A 27,090-nucleotide genomic window follows, 5' to 3' on the forward strand; every position below is an offset into this window, starting at 1 on the left:
TCATCATCAAATCAATCACGACATACTTGAGATCATCAATGAGTTTGGCTTGTTCGTTCAGCTCTCTGATGTCCACTATTCTCTTGGAGAACTTGCGACCTCGTCCATCACTAACCATGTTCCCAGCCACTATTTGACGTTTGTAGTCAATGGGCTCCTGTGTAAAGGTATTAGAATAGTCAGTATTACATCCCAACTAGTCCACAATGTCTTTAGAGGGAAAGCAATTTTCAATGACTGATTTTTCTACAAAAATAACCGCTGCCCACCTAAATCTAAAAAGATCCGTGATTTTTTTAATCAAAAACCAGAGTTCAGACCCATTCATTGTTCCCTGAACACCGATGTGATTCTTAAAGAGTGATTACGGTGCTGTGAAATGATTAGAAAGCAACCTGAAAAAGAAATCTCCTGGCTAGCAATTCCAAAGATCAAAATGTTGGCCGAAACACCGATCGATGCAAGATGACCTAGCCCCATGGAAAGTTCCAAGCCCAGGGGGAAAAAAACACCAGATAAGAGAAGAAGACCGTTTAAACAAGATCCTGAGGGCCAGCCCTGTACGTACGCATCCCCATGAGAGTGGCCGCGGGACCCTGGCCTGGCAGGATCTAAGCAAGACGCGCTCGGGGACAGCTGACGAGCTCAGATATTCCACACGGGATGAGCAATTCTGGGAACTAGGGCTCAGTCCCAGAAGGTGGTTTACGAGGCGTTTCTTGAATGTGGGCTTACAGCTGGCCACTCCATCCGAGTGCTGCGAACAGCGGAGGGCAGAGGTGAAGCTCAGCTAACCTCGCTACTTTCACATGGGTCACAGTAGACACAACTGTATATCTATCAACTCAACAAATTATGTTGAAGTATATTAAACACAACACTAAATGAATGGAAGCAGGAAGCATTCTGTCAAAGGCCAGAAGAGCTGGCATATCCCCATATAAGTGCTGCTATCAGAAAATAACAAAAGCAGGTATTTTGTGAAGCAAAATATGCTGGTATTGGTCAAAACAACAACACGCCACCCACTGTTATTACATCACTTCCCATTTGAAACATGTGTAGACTTATTCTGGAATGTAGAGAAACTAATGCAAAAAAATATAGCAAAAAAGAACTTGTTGAGCTTTGCCCAGAGTGAAATAGAAATGATAGAAAATGTGCTAACAGAAACCGTGAAGCCTGACCGTCAGGATGGAGTCCAGCTCATCCTCATCAGACAGGTCGACCACATTGACGTTGCTGGGATCGGCAGCGTCATCAACATCCTCCTCGCCAGTGAAGGAAGTGAGCGTGCCGCCCAGGGCGCTGAGCCGCTTCCCGATATTGGGATCCATGTGGACGTCGATGCCACACATCTTCCAGAGCACGTTCAACGTCCAGGTCCCCGCACTGTTGCTCTCTGTGTGCGAAACACTGGGATCACAGATCGGTCTTCTAATCACAGAGGGATTCTACAGTATTGTGTGAAAGTCTTTGGCAGTCTAAGAAAATTATTTTTAAGTGATCTTCATGTAGGGGTAAATCTGCAATATTAAGTCTAAGTGTGTCAGCTCAGCGATCTCAACACCTCCCCCTAAAGTCCAACAAGATATCAGTAACTTTTTGGAGAACAAATAAAATTCTTGTTCACTCCATGAAGTTATAATGTGTGAGAGTTTACCATACCTACACTGCCACGCTTACAAACGGTTATATGACAGTTGTTCTGGACCCCGACTGATGTGTAACTTACTTCAGTAAAATCATTTTCAAAATTTTGCCCTAGGCCACGAGCCTATAGCTCGACCCTTGACCGGACACTGCCCAAGAACCAGAGTTTGGGATGATTCAACCCTCACAAGCTGCTGCTCAAACAATCAGCACGTAACTGAGGTTTTTGGACAATTCCTATTTGTAAACCCCCCCCCCCCCAAGGAAGTCATTACAACAACATGTTTGTGACCAGAAGCGGTCTTTCCGGACGGGCGAACAATCTCCTCACTGGTGGGGAGATTGATTTCGGCTCTTTCACGAGGGCTAGCCGACACCGATGACTGGGCCCGTTTCAGAGTATACATTGGGATTCCTTTCATGGGCCGCCTTGGCGCTGCCCGTGGCCCCCGGTGCACAATAGCCGTCTTGTTTGTCGCCGGGACAGAATGGCCCTTGTTCGAGGCGCTTTCCCTTCCTGACTCGAGGACCCAGTCCACAGCGGTGGCCTTCCAAGCGGCCCCTGCCTAAATCCCAGAACTTACATCTAATCCACCTGTAAGCAGCTCTTAATGCGCCGCTGGGAAGTTGCACAGTAGTGGGCTCCTCTGGGGTGCATGTCACACAATTAGATACCTATTAGCCACCCCTCCCGCCCAGACAAAGAGAATGATGTTTAAATTATCATATTGGTATAAACCTGAGGAGGTTTGAGAACTGAAGTGGAGGTCATCGGTAAGATATCGGTAACTTTTAGGATAACAGAAGAATCAATACCCAGATAAATAGGTTTAAACATTGTCTTTGACTGCCTAAGACTTTTACACAGTACTGTACATCATAAGGCTCCTCCCACTTTCATTACATCACTCCAGATTAAATACAAAAGCAATTTTCTCTTCTAAAGGCCCTTATCTTAAAAGCAGAAAGCCAGGGCAAGACAGTTAGGTTTCCCTTACTTTGCTAATTCCTGATTTACTGACAATGCAACCAGTGGGTGTATTTAAATGGCACCTCTGACCAGTCCACCTTTGCTCTACTCACCTGCTGATGCTTGGCCTGTGGTCCTTGAACATACTTCATATGTACCATCTGGGACAACACCTAAGAGGGAGTCCAGATCAAATTCAGTCACTGCACAGTCAAAACCGGCAAGTACCAGTCCATCACGAAGCTTCAGAAAAGTGCTCACAGGCATTCATGATGACGTCCCCCCTCTCTTGCGGCTTCCAGTCGTCCAAGGATATCTCAAAGCCCTCGGCAAAGCGGAGGCAGAAGTTCTTGAAGTGGCCCTTGCTGACCAGTGACTCGGAGGAGCAGGCGGTGATGAGCGTGCTGTCGATGGTCAGCACCAGCGAAGAGCCAATGTCGGAATCCACGTCGGGGGTGGCCTACGGGAAGCAAAACGGACAAGGAATCTAGTCACGGTTATTCATTCGCCTGACGCTTCAATCCAAAGCGACTTACAGTTCATGGAAGGGCTACAATTTCTCTGCGCTCCCTGGGATTTGAACCCACATGAACAGTGTATCATTCTCAGGATAAAGAGGCTTACAGGATTATCACCAACTGATAATATTGGCCTCTGCAGAGTACCTGGAGAGTGCTGGTGATAGGCAGGCATATTCCCAGGTCGTTGACGGTAAGCTGCAGGAACAGAGTGCTAAAGGCCTGGGCCGAGGTCTGCTGGATGCCGGGCAGCTTGTCCACCACCTCCTTGGTAGCCATGTGGATGTCCTTGGTCAGTGCCAACCGCTGCTCATTCCAGTTGTCATACGCGGCCTTGTAGTTCAGCCAGAAGAGCACGGCTGCCAACAGACCAGTCATAGACCGTGATTACGATCGTTCAGTTAACTATGGGCCTGAGGTCGAATGGGGCCAAGTCTTACTGAGGCCATTCCTATTTTTGGAAAACAGCGTAGTCATTTCATGAATCATCTAACAACCAACTGTACAATGAAATCTTTCAAACTCTGGAGATCAGGAGAACATTTCCTACGATCTGCAAAAAGTGGGGGGGGGGGGGGTGATGAGGCTGAGCTCACCTCGGTCGAAGGCGACTGGCTGGGCGAACACAGTGGGCCGATTGAGAGTGATGAGTACAGCCTCTTTGTCCACAGAACCGCTAATTTCTTCCTGCAGGGCGTTGCGAAGGCCGATGCGCGTCCGGAAGTATGCCACCTGGTGAAAGTCCGAGCCAGCCTCCTCGTACACCTACAGACGCACAGCATAGATGGATGGATGGATGAATGAATGGATGACTGCTGATCCCAAAGAAAATTTTGCAACAAGACCCACCACTTTCTGCCCACCACTGACAAAGACCTCGAAAAGTCTACTGATCAACAGAAATGTAGAACACAGACAAGTAAATTCTGACCTGAAAATAAACATTCATTGGGATTGATCTATACTATGCAGAATTTCTATGCTCACCTGGTGCTTGACAATCTGGCCCAAGGCCAGATTCAGCTCCACCTGACACTTCCCAAAAAGCTTCAGATAGCTGCTACTCCCGGGTTTGGCCCTGGTCTGAATCCGATTGGAGAGCCTCAGCTCAATCAAGCCCGTCTCCAGTCGCACGGCCTGCATGGAGGGCGTGGTCGCTGTCACCTGGATGCCCTGTGTTTATTGGACAGAGAGTTGAACGTGACCACCCAATCCTGCTAATGGACTAACAGTGAGAGCCCCTTGGTCACCGCCTACCCAATTGCCATTGGCTATCAGTGAAGTCCATTTCAGAACAGAGAAACATGGAACCCAAATGTATAAGGCAAGAGTTATTGAAAGGGAGAGAGTTGGTAATAACTGATAGTTAACAGCAGAATCACATGCATATACATGAAACCTACATTTAAAACTATATTTAAAAACTACTGTTACAAAATGTATCAAGTGGGGGAAAATATTCAAGATATTTGAGGCAGGGGGAAAAAAAACAGAATTGACATAAATAGATGGAAAAACATTCGATAGATATAGATTTGACAAAAATTAAACTGTATTTTGGAGCCATTATATTCAGCACTGAAGTCACACAGATATATATATAAAAAAGTTAATTCTGTAACACTTTTCTGGTACACAGGACTGAGTTCACAATATAGATAAATGAAAAGTGGGACTAGGAAAGTAGTACTGACGGTATTTGCATTGCTCAACGGAAAACATCATCTGATAAATGGAGAGAGTTTTGCTAGAAGAATATAAAGCCTGGGTCAAACTAGCAAACAGCCGCATATAACCAGCCAGGAACACACCAGCACCCAGGGACTTCCAGGTGAGATATTCTCAGGCTCACATTACACAGACACGCAGAATGTTTCACAGCGTGGTCATTGTGACTCATAACAAGGGGAAGTTTTAAGACTCAAAACATCAGCCATTAGGGGAAAAGGAGAAAGCCACCTTGTACTTCCGTGTAAACAAGTCAAACTGTTCAAAATGAAATTCTGGAGGTGCTAGCAGAGATAGTGGGGGGGTTGATACTGGCCAAGAAATCGCAAAGAATTTGGTGGTTGACTATTTCGTTGCGTTTGTGTTAATGTTCATGTCTTAAAATATAAATTATACTACTTATATGCTTTATATCTAAATATTTCCCTATGTCTGAATATTTCAAAGTCAAAGTCAGCTTTATTGTCAATTCTGCCACATGTACAGAATACACAGAGAATTGAAATTACATTACTCTCAAACCCTTGGTAGATAACAGAAAACATTAAATACAAAATTTTTTTTTAAAAAAATACAAATAAGAAAATATGAATAAGTACAATATACAAGTAAAGGCACATGGGAAATTGTGCAAACCAGACTTTGTCATCCATTTAAATATTTGTCAAGAATTTCCCTATAGAGTCATTGAATCGAATCGAATCGAATTTAACCTTTAACCTAAATGGCCAACATTTTCCGTGAGATAAGAACTGCGACAGACACACCACTGGTATGTAACTAACTACCATGTAATGTCAAACAAACACACATAAACCCCACTGTGATTTTCTTCTGAGATCAAATTTTACTGTTACCTAGGTGGACTTAGACTGTACACACAAGCTCCTGGTATCTGTCAAAAAACGGTAACGAGTACCTTAAATTTAAGGTTGACAGAATAGAGCAGAATCTTGGGTTTGTCTCCATCTGTTGAGATGTCAGGCTCATTCCAGAGTGGGATAGGCTGTTCTCCACCTGAGGGATCAGACACGAGTCAGCTTCACACACCAGAAACTCCTCCCCCCAGACAAAGAACACACGACAACTTTATTCATCTGCTCCAATTCGAACCTGAGACTTTCTGGATGACTTCGTTCACTTCCTTCATGAAGACTTTCTGGAGGAACACCAGGTGGTTCAGCAGATCTGTGGTCAGGCTGTGCTCAAAAGAACCGATCTGCAAATGGAAAGTGTCCAATTAACTCACCCCGAGAGACAGGGAATACATGAGAAAATGAATAGCTGTGCACTTGGTCTACCTCTGCAATGCAGCATAGGTAGTTGCCTTGAAGGTATCCCTGCTTGCTGGGGATGTCGTCAGATGCCCAAGCCTGGTCCGAGTGGCTATCAGCCTCCTCCATGATGTACTCGCCGGACATGGTGATGGGGGGCAAGATCAGGGTGGCACTGGGGGGTGCCGTGGACATATCCACAGGAGACACCTTGGACGTGAAATGCAGCTTGTGGTTGGGCAGTTCGAAAGTGAACCTCGTCTGAGCCCCTGTTGAGATTAGAGAAGGGAAAGAAAAGTTGGGCATCACGTTGACATACCAATAGGATTAACATGACATTGACATCAAAATCAGACAATAGAAAGGGCAGGACCTTACCAACACACCTATATAAAGCCTGTCTATCAACACTACGGAGCTGCACTTAGATACATAAACTGTGGATTTTGATGAGACACCCACAAGGACCTACCAGTCATCCCATGGCTCTTCATGGGTCCCATCTTGTACTCGGCCTTGAGCGATGGCAACAGCGCGGCTCCGATACTGAGGCCGTCCAAGGTGGCACTGAATTTGAGCACGATAGGCTTTTTCTCCAGCCCTTCGGGCAGCTGGGGGAAGTCAGTGGCCTCCACCGGGGTCTGGCTGGCGCTCGAGGACATCTTCTCTGAGGCCTGGGGGGTGGAGGTGTCCTCCCGGTTGGGTGAAGGTCTTGTGGAAGGAAAATTGGACATTGGTAGGCCCGGGTGGGGAGGCATAATGGGTCTGTTATGTCTTAGGCCTTATGCACGAAGAGATTGTTTTGAATACTGCGTGACCTCACTTCGTGTTCTTTGTTACATTAATCATACTAATCATATGTTAACCATGTGTTTGCAGTGATTCAATGACAATACGTCAATGTGTTAATCATTAATCAATGGGACACCCAAACATTAACACTGATTCAATGTCATGTAATCATATCTATATACATATCTCAAGTAGAGTCTATGACAAGTTACGCCCGAAACAGCTTAAGGCAGAACATAGACTGATTCAAGTGTATTATGGTCATTTCCTGCTAGCTGCTAACAGAACGGTCCTACTTCCTGTCCCTCGGACTCACGCTGTAGAGGGCTGGCGAATCATGTCAGAGATCTGCTTGGAGAGCTGATGAGAGCTGCGGACCATCATGCTGTGCAGAGTGGCGGGGTGCTGCGGGATGTCGATGAATATGGCGCCCACGCGCCAGACGGCCGCGTTGTTGGTCTTCAGGCCGCGTTGGGCGCTGTACAGCGCCTGCGACTTGGCGATGTTGCATTTAACCACCATTCTGGGAGAGGGGAGCGAGGCGTCAGAGACGAGAGGTCACCAATACCCGCAGGGGCCCGGAGCGAGCCTCTGCAACTCCGTGTTACTCTGGCAGTCTGCTAAGCGAGCTGGTTAGCAATAAACATAACTGCCGAACCACAGACCAAGTCCGATGCTGCTGACATTCACACAGGATGATCATGTGGCAGAAAACTACAAAACAAGCAGTGGATGTTTCCTGGGTCCTAAAGAGTCATGGAGTGATAAGGAAGCTCAGATGAAGCAAATCACACTGGGATGGTTTAAGAACTTTAAGGAATGGGGCTCAGAAAATGGCATACGGGGTAAGTCACTGAACAAAGTTTCTGCTGACCCCTGAACACTGTAAAGAATTTTCTTCAGAAGACTACAAGATTAAGATTAATCATGCTATTATGGTAATGCCGTGATCAGGAGCTAGCACAGGAAGACAAGCGGAAGACACGTAACGTCAGGTACGTTACGAAGGTTAACGGTGATGGGATGGATGCATACTGAGCCACAGCGCGCCGACACACGCAAACATTTAAACACGCGGTGGCGTGACAAGCGGTCGTGAGGAGTGCGCACATACAGGAATTCCTGTTTGCCCGTGCACGTGGGAGACATGGGGAAATCCTCCAGTCTATCCCGCCAGATGGCAGAAGAAAGCCAGGAAGAGGGAGGGCGTTAAACATAAAGAGAGTAAAAGTGAGGACTGAGCAGCGATGCTGGGGCATCATCACATGGCTTCTACCGGCCAATCACATTTTCCGGTCACCTTTTCAAATACAAATACAGTAAAACCGGTCTAAGTCGACACTCGCGGGACCAACTTAAAAGTGACGACTTAGGTGTCAATTCTCTAAGTCGACACTTTGGCGACTTATGTCTATCTCGCCGTTTTGTCGACTAGTAAATATAACTCGCCGTTTTGCCGACTTATAAAATCGACACTTCGGTGACTTATGTCTATCTCGCCGTTTTGCCGACTAGTAAATATAACACCATACCTCTACTACACCGCACTATACATGCGAGACTTAAGACCAGGGAGCGAGTAGTGCGATAGGTGGGGATTCCCCGTTTCTACGTTGCCGTGGTGACAAGCAGGCGGCGGGAATGCAGCAATTGGGGTGTCGACTTACAGGTAGGAAAATCCATTCATTTGTGTTGTTCGGGACCGGGATTTAGGTGACGACTAAGGGAATTTGACGACTTACAAGCGGCGAGTTACACAAGGAATTTTAAAGGAAACATCATTAGGAAAAATCGGGACTTTTGCTTGAGCGTCGACTTGTGCACATTGACGAGTTACAAGACGGCGACTTAGACCAGTTTTACTGTATGCAAATTGTTTAGAAATATCAAGTTTCTTTTTAAGAATAAGTTACGTGCTCAACTCATTATATAATTTACAATGCTTATTATATGCTCTTCAAAATTTGGCTTTGTTTACTGGGCAATTTGGACACATAATTATATTATACTGTACTGTTACTACATTATACTACTCATTAAGAAAACAGTAAATGAAAGATCGAAATCCAATACATGGCATATGGCAAAAAGGTAATCAAAAGCATGACAGCACAAAAACCAAAAGTCCATGTGAAGACAGCACGGTGAAGAAAGTCAAGGGAAAAATGAAGTACTCACTGAACATTGGGGGTGATCCCCTCCAGCAGGACTATGTTAACTCCCCCTATGTGGGCTGTGGCAGAGGTCTCAGTCATCTTCTGGTGCAGCATGTCTGCACAAAGACAGACACCACACTGAGCAAAGTGGGTTATATCCGCGAGTGGATGCCCTACATATACATGGGTACACTATACTCCCTTTGTGAAAAAGGATAGAACACGTCGATTCAATCTTCAGGAACTTATCAAATCAATTACCCGACTGATCCAGAGTGAAAGGCTAACAGGATGGATATCTTAGGGTGCAACCTGGATGATGGGATAGGAGGACAATCACACACAGCATGCCTTAAGGGTAGAGACGCAGATTATTATGGGGGAAGACATACCAATTGTAAGCTGTGAACCAATACGGGGTGTAGATGGGAATGAACGGGCAATAAAGTGGGTTCTTCAAATGAGAACCATTTTCATGGAAAGATCAGGCTGTGACAGTGTTCTCCATTCAGGGTAGAAGGTGTGGAGCTCACCCTTCATCTTCTCCTTCAGCATGAAGCTGCCATGAACCTTCTTGAGCTCCGTCTGCATCGTGAGCCCGCCAATATCAGCCTCTAGGTGGACGCGGTTGACCATGCCCACGCCGAACAAGACGAAGGTCACGTGCTGCGCGTCTGTGCTGCCCAGGCTACGGCTGCGGCTCAGTCGGGGAGCCGTCGGGGCCTCCTTCTCGTTCTCAAAGACCACCCGACATGAGTGTTCAGATGTGCCCCAGCCACCTACAGCGGAAGGATGCAAAAGAGCCGGTTCATCATGTAACCCATCAAGAAGACCAAGTGGAATGGGGCAAGTCTCACAGAAAAATGAAAAAAAAATGGGAACGGACAAACGTGAGCCTCGGAGGATCCCAGCAGAGGAGAGGTGAAGGACCTACCTGCGAGGTCATTCCCAAGACAGGCTCTCTCCAGGATTCCTCTGGGATCCGAGATTAGGGAGTAGAAGTTGAGTAGCTTGTACATGTCTTGCCAGCACTTGGCGGACGGCTCACTCTGTTCTGAGTCAGAATCGTCCATCTGGATGGTGGTGTGGTCGGTGCCGTCCCGAGAGCCCTTTTGTGAGTGTCTGGAAGTCCTACGGTCAGTCCGGGCCGGCAGGCCCCTGCTCCGAACTTCCTTCCTGGATGGGAGGGTGTCCGAGCCCGAAGCCCGCTTCCCTCGTTGGCTGTTGGTGCGGCGTGGTCCACTGGCGCTGCTACGGGAGCCACGGCTGCTACGGAAGCTGGCAGTGCCGCCGTGGGGCTTGTAGGTGGGCGTGGGCGACGCCGAGCCGGCCGTGTAGCGGTTCAGCTTGATGTCGGTGTGCGTGGCCTTGATATCATCGATCATAGTACTGAACTGATGCATGAGGCGCACCAGGGCCATGTCCACGTGCTGGCTGATGGACTGGCAGGAGATGGTGAAGTTGCAATGGAATGTGTTGGAGTGACGCCGGTTGAGGTCGTGGAAGGACAGGGCGTCGGCGGAGCTCTGGGGCGTCATCACGCATTTCTCCATAACCACGGCGTCTAGGCTGAAGGTCTCGATCTTCAGGGCAGGCTTGAGCTCCAGAGATGGATGCTGCACAGTACCCTGCCTGAAAATCAAACTCTTATTCATTATATCTTACATCACATGTTGGCTTCACTCTCAAGCAGATCAAACTGCAACATGATTAGTGACCGACTCTAAAGTCATGCTGACAGGGATATGGGGGCTGATTCATGAGCCACAGGAGTATCCAACCTTCTCAGTTTCTTGTTCTTGCGCTCTTTAGAAGTGTCGGAGTCCACGATGTCGGCTCGCAGCCGCTCCAGGGTCCCCGAGAGGGACAGGTGCTCGCCGAAGTACATTCTGTAGCTTAGAGGGGTCGTGTCCTGAGGCTGGATGCCAGTGTGGCTCAACAAAGGCTTGAAAACAACCTGAGGAGAAAACTGTGATATTACTAACACAGCAAGACCAAGCGCTGGAGATACTGATTCTCCAGGAGGACTGCGCAAACCAAACTGGGCCAAAGCCTTAAGCACCGAACAAGTCATTCCTTCAGTTTCAGCCCCATGGACCAGAGGGGCTATATATATATTAAAGGACACTATACTATAACAGTGCAAAGACGCTCCCTCATCCATCAGACAAGAGAGAGAGCTGTGCGAGGAATCGCCGGGAAGCACCTGGGCATCAGCCAGCTGCACGGCCACTGGGCACTGCTGGGTCTCCTCCACGTCCATCAGGTCCTCCTGACTGCAGCTCCGCAGCGATGGGTTGCTGTCCAGCGTGTTCTGATCACTGGAGAGCACGGCGTTGACGTCCGACACTGATGGGATGGTCTGGAGGTTCTGCGCCGCTGCTGGGCAGCAGCAGAAGGGTTTAATTAAGGGATTTTATCGGATGTTTAGGCTCTCTGCAGGTACCAAGCAGTTAGAACTAGACTAGTACTAAGTTTATAAGTGATGTAATGTTTGTGTTGGAGCAATTAGAAAAATGACCTAGTCAAGGACTGCGATCCAGCAACTTCTCTTTTACACTGATCTAATATCAGTCCAGATGGAAACTCACACAGTGAATTTACTCGACAGGCAGGCCATTCATATCAATAACCATCTTCAATCCTCCAATGCAGCCCCACCCACCAGGGTCAACTCTTTTAAGATGAGGGAGGGGGCATAAGAGGATCCACTATTCATGCAGAGGGGGGTCAAGCTTATTATTAGCCAATGACGTGGTCTGAATTGCTGATTGACAAGGAGGGAGCACTCTAGGGGCCAGTCAGCTTTCAGCTGGGGCGAGTACCCCTGTGGTCCCACCCCCGGTGGTCCCGCCCCCCGGTATACACCCCTGACGCTTATGCTCACCTCTTTGCAGGCTGCCGTGCTGGGGCTGGTTCATAGCGGGGACCTGTACTGAGGCAGCTCCCCGGTTTCCCACGGCGCTGGACATCCAGTCGTACAAGCTGACCGAAAAGGGCTCTGACAGCACAGGGTTCTCCGTCAGCGGTTCCAGGCCCAGGCTGTTGCCTGTGGGGTAGCCCTCACATTGAAAAGCTTGCTCCCAGAAAACATGCCTTTTTGCTAAATAAAAATGCTAAATGCTCAAGCTAAAAGCTACAATATAGAATGGACCAGGTATTACTGTGAATGAAAGCAAAATAGCTCTGTGACAGTTTCACACCTGTGAAAAGCTGCATACAGTTAGATAAACACGATATTTTCAGCTTACATTCAGACTCGCTCACGTTAAATAGGGGCCAGCTGGTCTGACATTTATTCAGCATTTCTCAGGTGTGGCGCCTGCTTCTGTGATCTCGCACGAGACTTTGCTTTACCCAATATTTGCCTCACTGTGAAGAAGCATTTAATAAAGGATGCACAGACCAAACATCACAAAGCAATTCTCAACGTGCCCATAAATTTCTCCATGAACACAGTACAGAACAGTTTGTATAACGAGCTCTAAATTGGCTTTGACATTTCAGTATTCAAAGAACATAAGAAATAAATTACACACAACAGGCTGGAATGACGTCAAGGGCTCAGGTTCCACTTCTCATTTTCAGTTTGAAGCCGCTGTTATAGTTGAATATCCAAACAGTAGTTTCCCTCTCAAATGGCCCAGTTTAATTACACGCTAAACAGATTGCGGACATCCTAGAGATTAAAGTTCTGTAGTACAGTACATTGCGTTATTCTGTTCTGGACGTACAGAGATCGCCAAATAGCTCGTCCTCAAACAATGCTACTAAACAACAACCGTTAATTTTTAAGTGACTATAATGCGTCAGACATTATTTCCCATTTGTTTTTTTCATTTATGATTAGCAGTAACATTAACTGCAGTTTCACCACCTGCCTTTTCCAGCTCATTAAACAGACATCCGCACAAATTTTAGTCTTTGATCTCAAGTTTGTACATAAAACTGTAATTGTATCATATTACAGTGTTTTCATGGTTTTCCATGTGTTGTTCCACGTGACATGGAAGCCTGACCATTTTTTGGATCTCCTAACTTTTTCACTGCTCTACCAAGACTACTTAGAATCTTCTGTATGACACAACATCCGTTCCACTATTTTGTAAAATAGCTTTTAAATAAAAACCCCATTTTCTCAGTTGTGCTGCTTCACATTTCAGATGCGTCAATTTGTAGCCAAATGTTTTTCAGTTATATTAATTTTTAAACCACAGTGTTTTTGCAGTGTTTTATGAGTTTAAAGGTTTCAAACACAGCCATACCTAACAAATTATTATTTTTTTAAATTACTTAAATACCAATTTTAATGGTTTTCTTACTCTGCTCATTTATTCACCTGACTTTGAGATTTTGAGATAAAAGTCAAAATTGTATCCACTATGTTGAAATTGTATATTATTTGAATGTACTGAAAATATACTCACATTAAAGAGTTTTCAAACAATTTTGGTACATATATATTAAATATATGTATTTTTTTAAATAATAATGGACACAAATTAGGCATGTTATGTCATTCACCCATATACGCACCCACCCACTCTTCCACATACCTGTGCGTGTCAGTGAGCCGGTCTCGCCCGTGGCTCCGCCCCCGCGCTGCGGCACGCCTTCCAGCAGGCTGTGCATGCTGGGTAAGCTGTCCGTTAGGTAGCTGAACAGGCCCTCCTTGTGGGGACTCTCGCTGCCCGCTGCCGGTGCCCCCGCCTGGCTGGTGTGGGCCGGCGATTCGGCCACCGTGTCCCCACTGACGTAGTTCAGGGACTGGTAGGGGTGGGACCCCTGCAGAGAGGCCGGGAGTCACCATTTAGGGGTCACAGTGATGGTTCATGAACGCCATGCTCATCCTCAGGTCTCTCACTTACCAGGCCCAGAGAATCTACAGGGTGCTTTACATTATTAAACTACTAACATCTAAATAAATACATCGTGATTAATTACAGAACCATTGGAAGGACCAGAGCTGAATGGAGGTTCAGAGTGAGTAATGTGGATCTGAACTCGACATTAGCTTGAAAAGAAAGACAAGAAGCAATAAATTGCTTATAATCTGAAATCTCTCACTACCAAGCCTGTTAGAGTGATGACACACAGGGCAACGTTTTGAACGTTATTGCTGATCAATGATACTCAGACACTTTCTACTGATACTGGGCCACAGATTTCTATTTGACAATGAGCAACTTTCCACAGTCATCCAGAGGCAGATAAGTTTCCGTTCGTCTTACCTGGTTGGTACTGTAGTTGCCCACCAATATTGCTGAAAAAGTTGCCCGTGTATCATCACCTTTAGAGTAATGCTGTCTTCGTAAAGGTGGACGTCCCACACTCCCCGCGTGCCCCCTCCCCCCGCGTGCTCCGCCCTCCCCCAACACACCCTCAACTTGAGAGCAGTGTGGCGGTGTGTCCTGGAGATCTTCTTCATGAACTCCGAGCCGCCGACATGAGCGGGGGCGCCCGCCATCTGGCCGGGCCGGGGACTGGTGGTCTCCAGCAACATGATGTGCTCGCCTGTGGGGGCTAGAAGTGAAAAAGAGATAGGGGGAGAGGGGGGGGGGGGGGGAGAGAGAGGACGGGGAAAGGAGCAGCGGAGGCAGAGAGCTCAGCACGCCATGCACAGGATACAACAGCCTACAGCACAGTGATTAAAACTATTAACCCACACACTGCTGCAGACTGGTAGGAGGTTCTGCAGCCTCCACGTCAAACCAGTAAGGACAGATGGACAGAAAGTAAGTAACAGCTTCTTCATTCCCACTATCCCACTGCTGAGCTGTCTGTCTCCCAGCCTAATAACTCTGGGCACATAAGTCTGTATCCAAAGTTATTCATTTATTGTACAGGTTGCTTCCATATCAAACTTCCATACCAGGTTTGCAGAATCTTTCCCCACCAATCCTGTGGTTTACTGTATCTCTATCTAAAATGTCTTAAAATGTGATGTCTATATTATGTTTATATGTCTCAGTAGTTACATTGTATTTATTATTTACTCATTACTCATTTTTACAATGACCAACCACCAACAATGTAGCTGACAATACAAGATACTCGCTCCCAACCTGCATCGAATTCCAAGTCGGCGCCGTCGCCGCTGGTATCGCTTTGCGGGCGGGCTCCACCGCCGGGGTCCAGGGCCTGGCGGGCAGGATCCTCCGGAGTCTTCTCAGGCACGTGTGCGGAACGCATCACACGGATGGCCTTGAAGCCCTGTGTCACTACGATGAACTTCATCCACTGCCGAGCCAAGGCCACCAGGCCCTTCTTCAGTGTCACCAGGGCAGGCCGTTCCTCACTCTGCCAGTAGGGGGCGTAAAGGGTGACAAAGAAAATCCCGACCTTAGCCATGAAGCAGCTGCAGCTAGTGAGGCAAGACTACAGGCATAATTACCTGGCTTTCTTCATTAAGGATACCGTCTAGCTAGCTGACCACACCTGAAAAGTGAACAGGCCCAGCGAAGCCTCACCATGATGGCGTCCTCTATGACGCCGTAGTCGGCCTGCTGTAGGTAGCGGTGGAGGATGCTGCAGAGGAGGCAGGACGGGTCATCGTGCAGGTAGCGCGAACGCTTGGTCACCCGGGAGAACTTGCTGCGGAACGGGATGTGGATGGACTTCTTCTATAGAAAGGAAAATATAAGATGGAAAGAAAGACTCAGATACAAAGAAAGAAAGACAGAACAAAAAAAAACAAAGACAAAGAAAAAAGAGAAAGAAAATAAATAAAGAGAGAGACAATATGAAAGACAGACAAAGACAAAAGCAAAAGAAACAAAGAAAACAGATGGACAGAAAGGAAGACAATTAGACAGAAAGAAAGCCCAAAAGAAAAAGACAAAGGCAGACAGACAGGAAAGACAGAAAGAAGGAAAGAAAGAAAGAAAGAAAGAAAGAAAAAGGAGAGTGAACATTTATGCTGGAAGACCCTCAAACCTTCTACACTAGAGAACTATAATGTGGGATATTATTTAAAAACACGAACATGAAACCCTAAACACGAGTGGGAATTACGGGACGCTAAGGCAGCTGTATTTTTAATACAACCTTTCCTCAGTACCCAGAACAAATATTACTCTGCTCACACTGAATGCAAACTCTAAGGGGTATGTAGAGAAGCAAAGCCTTGATCGGTCTCTTAATTTAATCATAGGGCAAGAGCAGAACATACTGATGCTTTCATGCCTAATATATTTGTATTATTAAGGCTCTTGCTTTATTTGTTCCATGAAATAACCTTAAAGCACCAAGAATAATATGAAGTATTAACTAAAGGCAAAACTTTCATTTCGACTTTATTGAAATTCATATTATGACGGGGACCACAGCACAAGCAGGGACACACATAATGCAAAGACCAAAGGGACCAATCACAGGCCGGGGTCTGCTATGAGCCCACACAGTCAGCCAATGGGCCTCTGACCTCCAGGGCCTCGCTCATGATGCAGGCCATGATGGCACAGACACGCAGGGTCTCCACCGTGTCCAGGGAGCTCAGGGAGGATTTCAGCTGGTCCATGGGGACCAGCCAGGCGCCGATGGCCGGAGTCGCCGTGCTCAGGAGATTCAGCTGCCTGGTGGCAAGATGAATGCGATTAAACATCTCCGAGAAGAAACCAAGGCCCGAAAAGAGGCAAAAAGATACCAGTAATTTCCCACGGCTCCCGCGCACGGACGCACCTGCACGCGGCTTGGGCGGGAGAGCGCACGTTGGTGGGCGCAGCGAAGCTGAACCAGACCTCCTTGATGGTGAGCTTCATGCTGCTGGAATCCGGAGGTGGAGGCACCAGCGGCAGGTTCTTCAGATTATCAGACTCCACCCCTTCGTCCTGCGGGTGAGGGGCGCCACAGAGTCAGATACGCATTTTCCTCCAAAGCAGAGAAGTATAAATAGCACAGACCAGAGAGTGACAGCGGCGATATGCCATTAGCGTGATAAACTGTCGCACGCACCGGCGGTCAATAACTGCCCAGGCAAACAAACAAATTAAAGAAAAGTCTTCAGATTCTCTCATTTAGAGGAGCCATCTCTAAGCCTTAATGTCTGTTCAATATTTTCATTTGCCCCAGGCTCCTACTTTATTCCTTCACTATTTTTAAATTTACTGCCTGTTGCTCTAATTGCAATCTTAGTCTTTTATTCTAATTTCTGTCTTCATTAACTGTTTTTACTGTGTTGCAGAAAACCGGTCCCCATAAGGGAAAAAAAACGGATATTTATCACGTTATGGGGACATTGTGTCCCCATAAGGATAGGTAAACCCGCTCACACACACACACACACACACACACACACACACACACACACACACACACACACACACACACACACTCACACACTCACACACACCTTGAACCTTCAAGCTGTCATCCATGACTTTTTGATTAACTGGGGTACAAACCTGAGGTGACACAGAGCCCAAATTCCCTTAGTCATCCATCAACATAGCAAAGATAATAGAACATACAAACCAAATGAGAGAGAAGTGTGTTGACCTTCATAAGTCAGGGAATGAGTATGAATAATTGTGGAGGGCGCTGTATATATACACTGTTGTTGTTCATGACGTTAACAAATAATCCCTGGGGTGTCCCTCTCACCTGTTCATCCGAGTCGGACTTTTGGCTCTCGGAGCTGAGGCTGGAGCCGGCCGTGGGATCTTGGCCCAGGTGGTCTTCCGACACGTCAGTGCTGTAGCCGCTGCCCGTCTGCGAGGCGGAGGAGCCGTTGGACTTTGGGCCTGTTCCCCCGTCCTCATTACCCATCATGCCCAGAGGGCTGAAGAGCATGGCGCCAGATTGCCGTCCGCCTGCACGTAGACATGGGAGACTGTTATTGCCAAGCCTCAACACTTAAAGAGGTGAACACCCAGTGTTTCAGCCAAAAGCCAAGATCAATTCATACGGCATCATGGAGAATCCGGATCATGCACACGGAATTCAGTACAGTCATTCAGTGCAGTGTTCAATAATATCTCCACTAGAGAGAGCTACAGCAGCAATATAGAATAAAAACAGGTTTAGTGGGAATGCAAATAGATCCAGGCAGAGGAAATGGTGTCAGCGGCCAAGGTATCAAGTGCCTGCATGAACACTGAACACTGTGGTGCCGACACTGAGATAAAAAGTCACCTCTACTCCTATAAACTCCATATCCATGGCAAAGGAAAACATATTCAATAGCAAGAGCTTCCAGAATTAAGGAGACTGGGAACAGTATCTGAATGAGGTCAGCTATTCGAAACGATACAGTAATCTTCCTGCATAGCTTAGATTCCCCCAAATGTTACTGATGTTCAACAAACTAGTGCAATTTTACTTTGAAGGAAAGGAAATCTTGTTTCCCTTGTGTCATTATTCTGAATTTTATTTTAAAAATTGTCCCTGTTCCAGAGTGCCCGCAGGATCCAGTCAAGCAAACATCAACTCACTGAATATCACAAGCTTGTCAATGATTCGGATTACTCAAATAATTTTGTTTACAGAGACTGGACATGTCTGAAAGTCCCCTCAAGCTCATCTGAGGAACAGGCAGGAACACTGGAGCACACAGCAAATCAGGAGGCAATTTTACGAGGGCGTAACAGATGCAGACTAAGGGGAGCACAGGAGCGGCCCGTCATCAATGCGGGCTGTCACAGACGTCGCTCGGCAAATCCATTCAAAGAATGAAGAATTTTAATGACCAACATTACGGAACGTGCATTTTACTCAGTGTTTGCCCTAGGCAGTGCCGCACTACGGCACCATCCAGACGGTGGGACTGTTGCACCCAGCTCTCACCCTTGACGGTGAGGTTCTCCATGCCGCACTCGAACATGATCCAACCCCACTTCTCCGGGCCGGAGGCGCAGCGGGTTGCGTCGGCGGAGCCTGGGTGTTCCGTCTCATCTATGAAGCTGAACTCGTCCGGCTCCTCCAGGCTGAAGAGCACTTTGGACTTCTCAAAGGGGATGGCCGTGATGGTGCAGGCGCCCAGGTCTGGCGAACACAGCAAGTTCTGGTCACCAGCAAGCCACAGGCGCATTCATACGCTACACGAGGTATTACACAGCAACTCACCTCTGCAACAGTAAAAATCCAGTGCTGTTTTTTCACTGGACAAATACCATTGCTAATTCATTATTATTAAAAATTTCATTTATTTGCTGACTATTCCAATATTTAGTTTTTCAGGATATTATATTTGTGTCCCGTGTCCCTTTTAATTTGAGTGCACCATGTTTACTTGCTTGCACTGTCCAGGCGTGGACTGGCCATCAGAAAGTTCTGGTATTTTCCCAGTCTATCTTCCCCATCCCCAGTATTATATAGCCTATAAACCCAAGATGTCCAACCTATCGATCATGATCATGAAACATACCAGAATGAACCCCGCAACCCCCCCGGTCAGCAGGACAATATCTAATCGGGGTGCCTTGACAGCCAATTCCCAGTTGGTTCTTGTTGCCAGTTCGCCCCTGGTACGGTCTTTGTTTTGCACTATATGTACGCGTGTCTGGGCTCTATGTCTGTAAAGACCATACCAGACTGAACCAAAGAAGCCCATTGGTCTGCTGTCACCATGACAACACTTAGGCGCGGCTCTCTGACCTGGGGAATCAAGGCCGCGCAGCTGCCCGTGTACGCGATGCACATTGAGCCTGGCCGCCATCTCCTTGCCCTTTTCCACGCTGGCGTTGGAGCGCAGCGACCCGGACGTCTGCGGCTGCATGTTGGCGGCCGAGGCATAGCGGTCGAATCCAACAGAGGGGCGGCCGTGTTCCGTCCCAACGGCCCCTTCCTCCACGATGCCCCTGGGGCGGAAAGGGCGGAGTCAGAAAGAGGTACATGGGAGGGGGACGTCAGTACGTGGCCGAGGCGGACGTACCGGTTCATGCGAAGCTGCGTGGCAATGTGCTCAAAGCAGAGGGCCACCAGGGACACTTGAATGACCTTCTTGCTGCTGCTGGATGGGCAGGCCTCCTCCACAGAGGCCTGGAGCAGACACAGGTTCACCTGCGAGAAAGCAGAGAACCAAAGGAGCAGCTTCCCTTAGAAAGGGTTCAATGTAGGGCTACAAGAATGATTCCTGGTCTTAGAGGAATGTCATATAAGGAGAGGTTAGCTGAGCTGACTCTCTTCAGCCTAAAGCAAAGGAAAATAAGGGAAGACATGATCCAGGTATATAAGATTCTAACAGGTCTGGATGCTGTTCACTCAAATAGTTCCTTCGATATTAGTTGAAATACTAGAACTCGTGGTGGAAATTAGTGGGAGAACATTTTAAACTGTATTTAAGAAAGCACTTCTTTACACAGCGTGTAGTTAGAGTATGGAATAGTCTTCCTGCTAGTGTAGCACAAGTTAAAACCCTGGGTTCCTTTAAATCAGAGCTAGATAAGATTTTAACAACTCTGAGGTATTAGTTAAGTTCTCCCCAAACGAGCTTGATGGGCTGAATGGACTCCTCTCGCTTGAAAATCTTGCTCTTAAATTCAGGGAAATGTTCTGACCTGTAAGCCGGGTGTGACTGCTAATACATGTTTACAAGTTATTTAAGTAATGGCACCTGTCCAAAGTATTTGTCACTAGGTGCTTTTATACTTGGTGAACTGACGTTACAGGACGATTTATGGTTTGGTTGGCACTCAGCTCTCATGTTCTACCATAAACTGCTCTGTTTATACAAATCAGATTAAAGTTTAATTTGTCATATATGCAGTTATACTTAGTACACGGTGGAGTAAAATGCTTGTTCACCTCACTGTAAGACAGTGGAAAAAGGCAAGAGATGCAAGACAAACAATAAACAATCATAAATAAAACAATAAACAATCATAAACAAAGATAAATAGTGCACGATTAGCAGTAGAGGTCTCTGAATTTGCTGGCTTTTTGAAGAGATACTGCAGGCCAGTTAACAGTGATCAGAAATTTGCCCTGAATGCAGAGATTAAAAGAAAATCCATTCAGCTAGTAATCAGAAACGACACAGTATCTTCCTGCATTTAAATTCACATTACAGATGCACCCAACCATTCAGCATAATGTGTGCCTTAGCAAAACAACATATGGATCACACTAAGAGGCATCATTTGACTTTAATCGGCTAAATTAAACTTTAAGATAAAGCGGAAAGACTCAACTTTTAAAGATTTCTATGAGGTTCTGAACACTTATGTAAATGACAACAAAATTCACAATTTGGTCTAACAAAATTGATATATTTAGATCCCTGTTAGAACCATTTGTGCCGCAGATAAGCCCGAGGTTTCAGGACATGCGACACACAGGATTCCATGAACACAAGCGACACCTCAGGGGAGCAGGACTCTGACATTACGCATCATTATCCCCAATGCCAGAGACTACCAGGAAGGATTTCCTGATGAGGAGCTACCTTAGGGATGGTCACATTGGCCTGCAGGCCCTTGATCTTCACGCTGTCCAATTTGGCTGAGATGTCGGCCTGGGCAGGGGCTTTAGTCGAGGAGCTTTCGGACCTGGACGTCTTGTGCTCGCTCCTCAGGGAGTCCTTCAGGAAGATAGGACAATGGATACCAGCGCTTCGTTGTTGCTTTGCACACATCACTGTTGCAGTGTTCACTGCAGTGCACTGTTCAGTGCCGCCACTTACGGAGTCCGACACCGTAGACTTGCTGATCTGATAGGCCTCGCTCAGCACTTTGGCGTGCAGCCCGTCCAGGATGGAGGCAGGGTGGCGGATGCTGGCAAAGTGAGCCAGGGCCTTTATGTACCTGGGACCAAACACCGGCATCTTTACCGTGGTGCTCGTTTCAGACGAGCTGAGGGGACAGTTTCCCAGAATGCCCTGCAACGGAATGCTTAGGGACCACCCACCGCATACCTGTCGAGCGCCTCGGCCACCAGGGGCGTTAGCACCACATCGATGGCCCCCTTCACCTCCACAAAGGCAGTGGTCCCAGGCTGGGAGGACGGCTGCTCCGGGTTCCAGTCCCCAGTGGTGTCCTCATCCGTGGAGTCTGCCCCGCTCGACTCCAGGGGGGTGTATGGTATGCTGAGAACAGAAAGGGGGCGGGGCAGGTTATAAAGTTGCATCTCACGTGTCGGATCTCAGTCCTCAGTGAGATGGGGGCCGGCCGGTCTTACCCGTTTGAGTCTCCCTTAAGATGGAAGCTTCTGTCCAGCAAGGAGCTGGCAGAGAGACCTTGCTTCACTGCCTAGAAAGAACAGCGACATTCTTTAGGAAACCAGAAAAATAAACATCCTGCCAAAAAAACACAGAAGCCCCACGGGTGCGGGTTCGAATTGAGCCGCACCCCTGGCATGGGCACGTTCTAATATGAGGAATGGGAAAAAGGTCAAGTTAGCATTTCCCAACCCAGTACTCGAGGACCACATTTTAGCTCCCTCCCAAGTACAGGCGTGTTGGGAGCTGGGAGGGAGCAAAAATGTGAACTGTCTGAGGGTCCCAGAGGACTGGATTGGGAAAAACTGTTATAAAGTAATATGGGAGCATGCTGTAGTATTGGAGTGACAGCTGCAATCACCTTTATGCCGCTCACACATTTTGTAACATTCTGTGGGGTATCCCCCAGAGGCAACTGCAAATAATTCACACAGAGGGGCGAACCTTATCATTAGCAAATTTTTTTTTTATGAATGAGTGAGTGAAAAGGGGCGGGGCCACTCTTGGAGCCAATCAGCTCCAATGTGGCCCCGCCCCTGTACATGCTCCTTTGTCCCCCCTAAATCTACACCTACAACACAGACCTTAAATATGGGGATGGAGAGATGATCAAAGGAGGAGGTGGACGAGGAGAAGGAGCTCTCCTCACTGGCGGGCGTGTCCAGGTCTAGGGGGCGCTGCAGGGAGGACCGGGACATCCTCTTATTGACGGGTTGCTTCGTTGACCAGTTGAAGACCTGATAGTGTGCCAGGTAGCTGTGGTAGCACGCCATCACTTGGGGCTCGGCGGTGTGGCGGCCAGATTGCGGGGTCTTCTCCACCTCGCTGGAGCCCACGTCCTCGGCTGCCAGGGTGGAGACGAAGGAGGTGTGGGAGGCGCGCCGGGGGACGGGCATGCTTTGGGGTTGGAGGCGGAGCTCTGTCACCAAGGGGGCGTCACTGCCAAACGCCGAGGCCAGGGGCCCCTCCATGCTGTGGTAGATGGAGCCACGGCTATAGGCCGCCTGGTGCACTTGAGGCCTACGCTTCTTCCTCCTCCCGGGGCAGGTGCCGGGGCACTCGTCGCCGCTGGCGTGCTCAAACTCCTCCGCCGCCGAGTAGTAGGCCTCGCTGTCCGCCACGGACACGCTGGACCCCGCAAAGCGGTACTGACGGAAGGTGCCGGAATCCGCCGACGGCATTACGGGCAAGGAGCCGATGCTGCGGTGCTGGGGCGAGTTCGAGGCGTGCGGGTTCAGGCGGAAGGCCCCCAGGCTGGGAGCAGCGGAGAGGTTGCCCGTGCTGCCCAGGAGGGTGGAGGAGGCCGAAAACTGCCGCATGAGGGACGAGCGTAGAGGAGAGCGTAGTGGGGAGCGTAGTGGGGAGCCCAGCGAAGAGTACGGCTCTGCCTGCTCCTGGCTCTTACTGCGAGACACCAGCTTTCTGGTGGGAGGAGGGGATCAGAGAGGGACGAGAGAAATTTCAATCAAACACATAATGGATGAAATGCTGCGCCGCCTTCAGGGGTATCTGGAAAACAGGAGGGACTCACACTCTTCTGCTGTCCGGCTGGGTGGCCAGACCGTCCTCAGTGCTGAATGAACTGCTGTCCCCCTCGCTGGCCAGCAGGGGCAGCGCAGCACTGGATGAGCTGTTCTCCTCCAAAGAAGAAGCCGAGCTATGGGGGCACAGGCTCAACTGCTGGCTCCTTTTCTCCTGGCTGTCCTTCAGCATGTAACACCTCCCTGGCGGGGCAGGGGGCAGCATAGAGTCACGCTAATCTCTCTCAGGGGACCAAGGACTCGAAAACCAAATACACAAATGCAGGCTTTGATTCAGGGGAATTCTATGGTTTATTTATTCCAAATTCCCCAAATAAACATTCCCCAGGACAAAATTCACTAAGCAGGGGGCGGGTGTATTTAAATGTTTTGCATATTCAGAAAATCACCTCACATATCTTGCTGATTATTTAGTGCCCCCAAGCCCCAGAGGACACATTTTATGTTTTTTTTTTTGTGCCTGGGATTGCGTGAATAGCGCTGCCAGGTGGGGGCGCACCTTCCAAAAGGCTGGGGACCTCCTTGGTGGCGATGTGCTCGCCGGGCCGCAGCAGCGACTGGCCGTAGCAGGCGTCCGACTCGCCGGTGACGTCGGAGCGGGCAGAGGTGCTCGAGGATGGTGTCTCTGCCGGCCGGAAGAAGTCGGAGGCCAGGCCCCCTGCCCCAAAGAAGCGACAGCCCCCCAGGCAGCCACAGCGGCCCTGGCAACGATGTTGCGACGCCTCCTGCAGCCACAGGAACCACAGCCTGGGGGGCGGAGCCCAAGAGAGGGGCGTGTCATGCATTACTAACAACCAATTGATTCGCTGGATTTAACATGCACCTGGGAAACTTGCTTTGAAGCAGTAAACTATAGTTATTCAGTGTCCGCGACCTACGGACGACCTTGCGGGGTCGCGATGGCATGGAACCGGGCCTCACCGCTTTGTACGCGCATCGAACAGCTCCAGGAAGCACCTCTGCACCTCATGCGTGGCCGGGTGGTCGGCGACCAGGGCGACGTCGGCCGTCAGGAGCGCGAAGACCACCGAGCCGGCCTCCAACCAGAGGGGGCGCCGCAGCTGGGGGAGCCGCACACTGTGACGGCCCGTGTCCTGCTGCTCGATGTACTGGTGCACCTGGATGTCCTGCACCACCATGCTCAAACCCTCACCCACAGTCTGGCTGTGCAGGTTGCAATTAGCCAGACGGATGGCACCGGTCTGATAAATAAATAAAATAAATAAATAAATAAAACAATACCAATACAGAGATTAGGGCTGCAACTAATGATTATTTTGATAATCGATTAATCTGTCGATTACTTTTCCGATTAATCGATTAATCGGGGGGGGGGGGGGGGGCAAAAACAAATTTGATTTCCAGCAATTTTTAATAACCCAGTCTGTCTTTGTACAAAGGTTGTTTCCAGCAACTCACATAAAAAACAAATGTATGCTACATTGAGTACGTAAAAAAAATTAAAATTGTAGCAGCTGAATCAATGTAATGAAATACACAAAATCTTGTTTTATGAAGTGCAACCAGCATGGTGCTTTAGATAATGTATTCAGTACTCCAGTTTTTTTTAATGTAAAAGCACAGACTACCGCTGCTGCTACTAAGAATGTTATTAAATAATTGTCTAATGTTATTTAATGTTGATACACATATGTGACGGGGAGAGAGCACGCAAGCGAGTGTGTCTGCATTTATTACGGACAAAGTAAACATTTATAGTGGAGAAAAAGCCTTTTCCGCATTTTACGCTAAAAATGCGCCGGCTTGCACTCTCGTGAAACGCCATACACTTTAGTGACTGAGCGATGCAAACAAGACGATTGGTGACAAAAAACCCATGAACGGCAGGCGGCAAATTTAGTTTTAAAACGTGTCCGAGGGTTTCAGCATAATACAGTGATGAACTGTACATAAGATAAATAACATAAGGCTATTTAATTTGTTTAATAAAAGGACAAGTGGGTAACTATTTATATCCTTAACATTAGTGATCTCAAAAAAGGTGAGTAAATACTGTTTTGTAAATTTAAAAGGTGCGTAAATGGCGTTTATGTGCATTTACCCTCCACTACACCACTGAATGAAGAATTTGCATAAGTAATCTGAATAATTGCATAAAATAATCCAAAAACTCCACAACGTCACATAATATATCAGTGTCTCTCCGACCTAATTTCAGCTAATTATCGTTAAATTCTGGCAGAATTAAAACAAGATTCTGTTGTGTCCGCCGCCGCCATTTTTTAAATGTTTTTTTTCAGTTCTCCCAGAATTCATCACGTAAGCTACTCAAGGCACGCCATTGGTTCTCGTCACCTTTTTCTTTTATGGCGGTCGGCGTCCAGCTTAATGGTACTCTACTTCCACCGCGGCTTTGGTTAGCTTACTACTCCCAAATTAGGAGGTAGCCACTGTACTTATGTGTATAATAATGTAGACCCAACTAATCGATTATTAAATTAGTTGCCGACTATTTTAATAATCGATTTAAATCGATTAGTTGTTGCAGCCATAACAGAGATATAAACCATAAGGGTATACCTGTTACGGAAAGGATTATTAGATTCAGGGTGAAATTTATGCTGACTGCAGTAACGTGCTCCAGGGCACAACTGTGCAAACTGCCATTAAGTGCATTAAAGCCAGATTAACGGCGTCAATCTGCATCCTGGCTGTTCTGGGTCCGCATCACTATGACGACACCATGGCCGTTCGGAGTGTTGGAAGCAGGTGGCTTTGTACCTTTACATTTGCGGCACAGCCCTGCTCGACGACAAAGAGATCCACCCCATCCACGGACAGCCGATTCATGGTGTACTTCAGCTCCTCTGAGGTCCGGCAGGGGCCTGGCAGCAAGTACATCTGGGGGGGGGGGGGGGGGCAGTGGAGGATGTCAGGGCACCACACTCACACAGAGGTGTTGGATGAAAACCACAAATGTCCACAAATACAACCCCCAGCTACACTGAAAATAAGGCTTCCTTTTCTGATACATGACACCCAAGGACCAAAATAACAGCCCAGTTTACAGTCTTGATTAATGCTCTCATTCTGCTTCTCTACATACTCTCCAGGTACATATCAGTTACTGTGGCCAGTGGTATCGGCGTGTGTGGGTCTGGGAGCCGCAATATGGTGCAGACAGCGGCAAACTGGGGCGTCACCTTGGAGGTGCAGAGCTGTCGGTCCACCCCGTGCTGACACTTGACTTCCTGCCTTGGCTTCTCCAGCTGGAATTCGCGGGACATCAGGTGGAAAACCAAGGTCTCGGCCCACTCCGCCAAGGTGGCCAACTGACGAGGGGG

The 27,090-nt window shown here is 48.0% G+C and overlaps 1 protein-coding gene across 4 annotated transcripts in view; it reads right to left on the reverse strand.

Moving 5' to 3' along the window:
* LOC111835526 (bridge-like lipid transfer protein family member 1) overlaps positions 1-27,090 on the reverse strand; it is a 77,933-nt gene that overhangs the window by 18,465 nt on the left and 32,378 nt on the right. For 2 of the 4 annotated variants that reach the window (XM_023795956.2, XM_023795952.2), the window contains exons 23-62: positions 26,950-27,078; positions 26,528-26,647; positions 24,707-24,987; positions 24,285-24,532; positions 23,776-23,968; positions 22,829-23,666; positions 22,205-22,275; positions 21,942-22,112; positions 21,711-21,831; positions 21,474-21,608; positions 19,962-20,089; positions 19,685-19,887; positions 18,875-19,072; positions 17,693-17,901; positions 16,772-16,920; positions 16,515-16,665; positions 15,562-15,714; positions 15,157-15,391; positions 14,472-14,614; positions 13,648-13,876; positions 11,979-12,140; positions 11,298-11,473; positions 10,873-11,048; positions 10,026-10,723; positions 9,625-9,870; positions 9,114-9,207; positions 8,050-8,100; positions 7,252-7,458; positions 6,616-6,854; positions 6,171-6,412; positions 5,983-6,088; positions 5,789-5,886; positions 4,129-4,314; positions 3,738-3,906; positions 3,289-3,500; positions 2,885-3,083; positions 2,737-2,796; positions 1,188-1,402; positions 569-757; positions 27-157 (exon numbers count right to left, since the gene is read on the reverse strand). In XM_023795956.2, the coding sequence (XP_023651724.2) occupies positions 27-157; positions 569-757; positions 1,188-1,402; positions 2,737-2,796; positions 2,885-3,083; positions 3,289-3,500; positions 3,738-3,906; positions 4,129-4,314; positions 5,789-5,886; positions 5,983-6,088; positions 6,171-6,412; positions 6,616-6,854; positions 7,252-7,458; positions 8,050-8,100; positions 9,114-9,207; positions 9,625-9,870; positions 10,026-10,723; positions 10,873-11,048; positions 11,298-11,473; positions 11,979-12,140; positions 13,648-13,876; positions 14,472-14,614; positions 15,157-15,391; positions 15,562-15,714; positions 16,515-16,665; positions 16,772-16,920; positions 17,693-17,901; positions 18,875-19,072; positions 19,685-19,887; positions 19,962-20,089; positions 21,474-21,608; positions 21,711-21,831; positions 21,942-22,112; positions 22,205-22,275; positions 22,829-23,666; positions 23,776-23,968; positions 24,285-24,532; positions 24,707-24,987; positions 26,528-26,647; positions 26,950-27,078 (7,961 nt within the window). The remainder of the gene's footprint in view (positions 1-26; positions 158-568; positions 758-1,187; positions 1,403-2,736; positions 2,797-2,884; positions 3,084-3,288; positions 3,501-3,737; positions 3,907-4,128; positions 4,315-5,788; positions 5,887-5,982; positions 6,089-6,170; positions 6,413-6,615; positions 6,855-7,251; positions 7,459-8,049; positions 8,101-9,113; positions 9,208-9,624; positions 9,871-10,025; positions 10,724-10,872; positions 11,049-11,297; positions 11,474-11,978; positions 12,141-13,647; positions 13,877-14,471; positions 14,615-15,156; positions 15,392-15,561; positions 15,715-16,514; positions 16,666-16,771; positions 16,921-17,692; positions 17,902-18,874; positions 19,073-19,684; positions 19,888-19,961; positions 20,090-21,473; positions 21,609-21,710; positions 21,832-21,941; positions 22,113-22,204; positions 22,276-22,828; positions 23,667-23,775; positions 23,969-24,284; positions 24,533-24,706; positions 24,988-26,527; positions 26,648-26,949; positions 27,079-27,090) is intronic. The other 2 variants (XM_072697725.1, XM_072697726.1) reach the window with 2 other exon arrangements.

The sequence above is a fragment of the Paramormyrops kingsleyae genome, chromosome 12 (assembly GCF_048594095.1).
Source record: "Paramormyrops kingsleyae isolate MSU_618 chromosome 12, PKINGS_0.4, whole genome shotgun sequence".
Classification (NCBI taxonomy): Eukaryota; Metazoa; Chordata; class Actinopteri; order Osteoglossiformes; family Mormyridae; genus Paramormyrops; species Paramormyrops kingsleyae.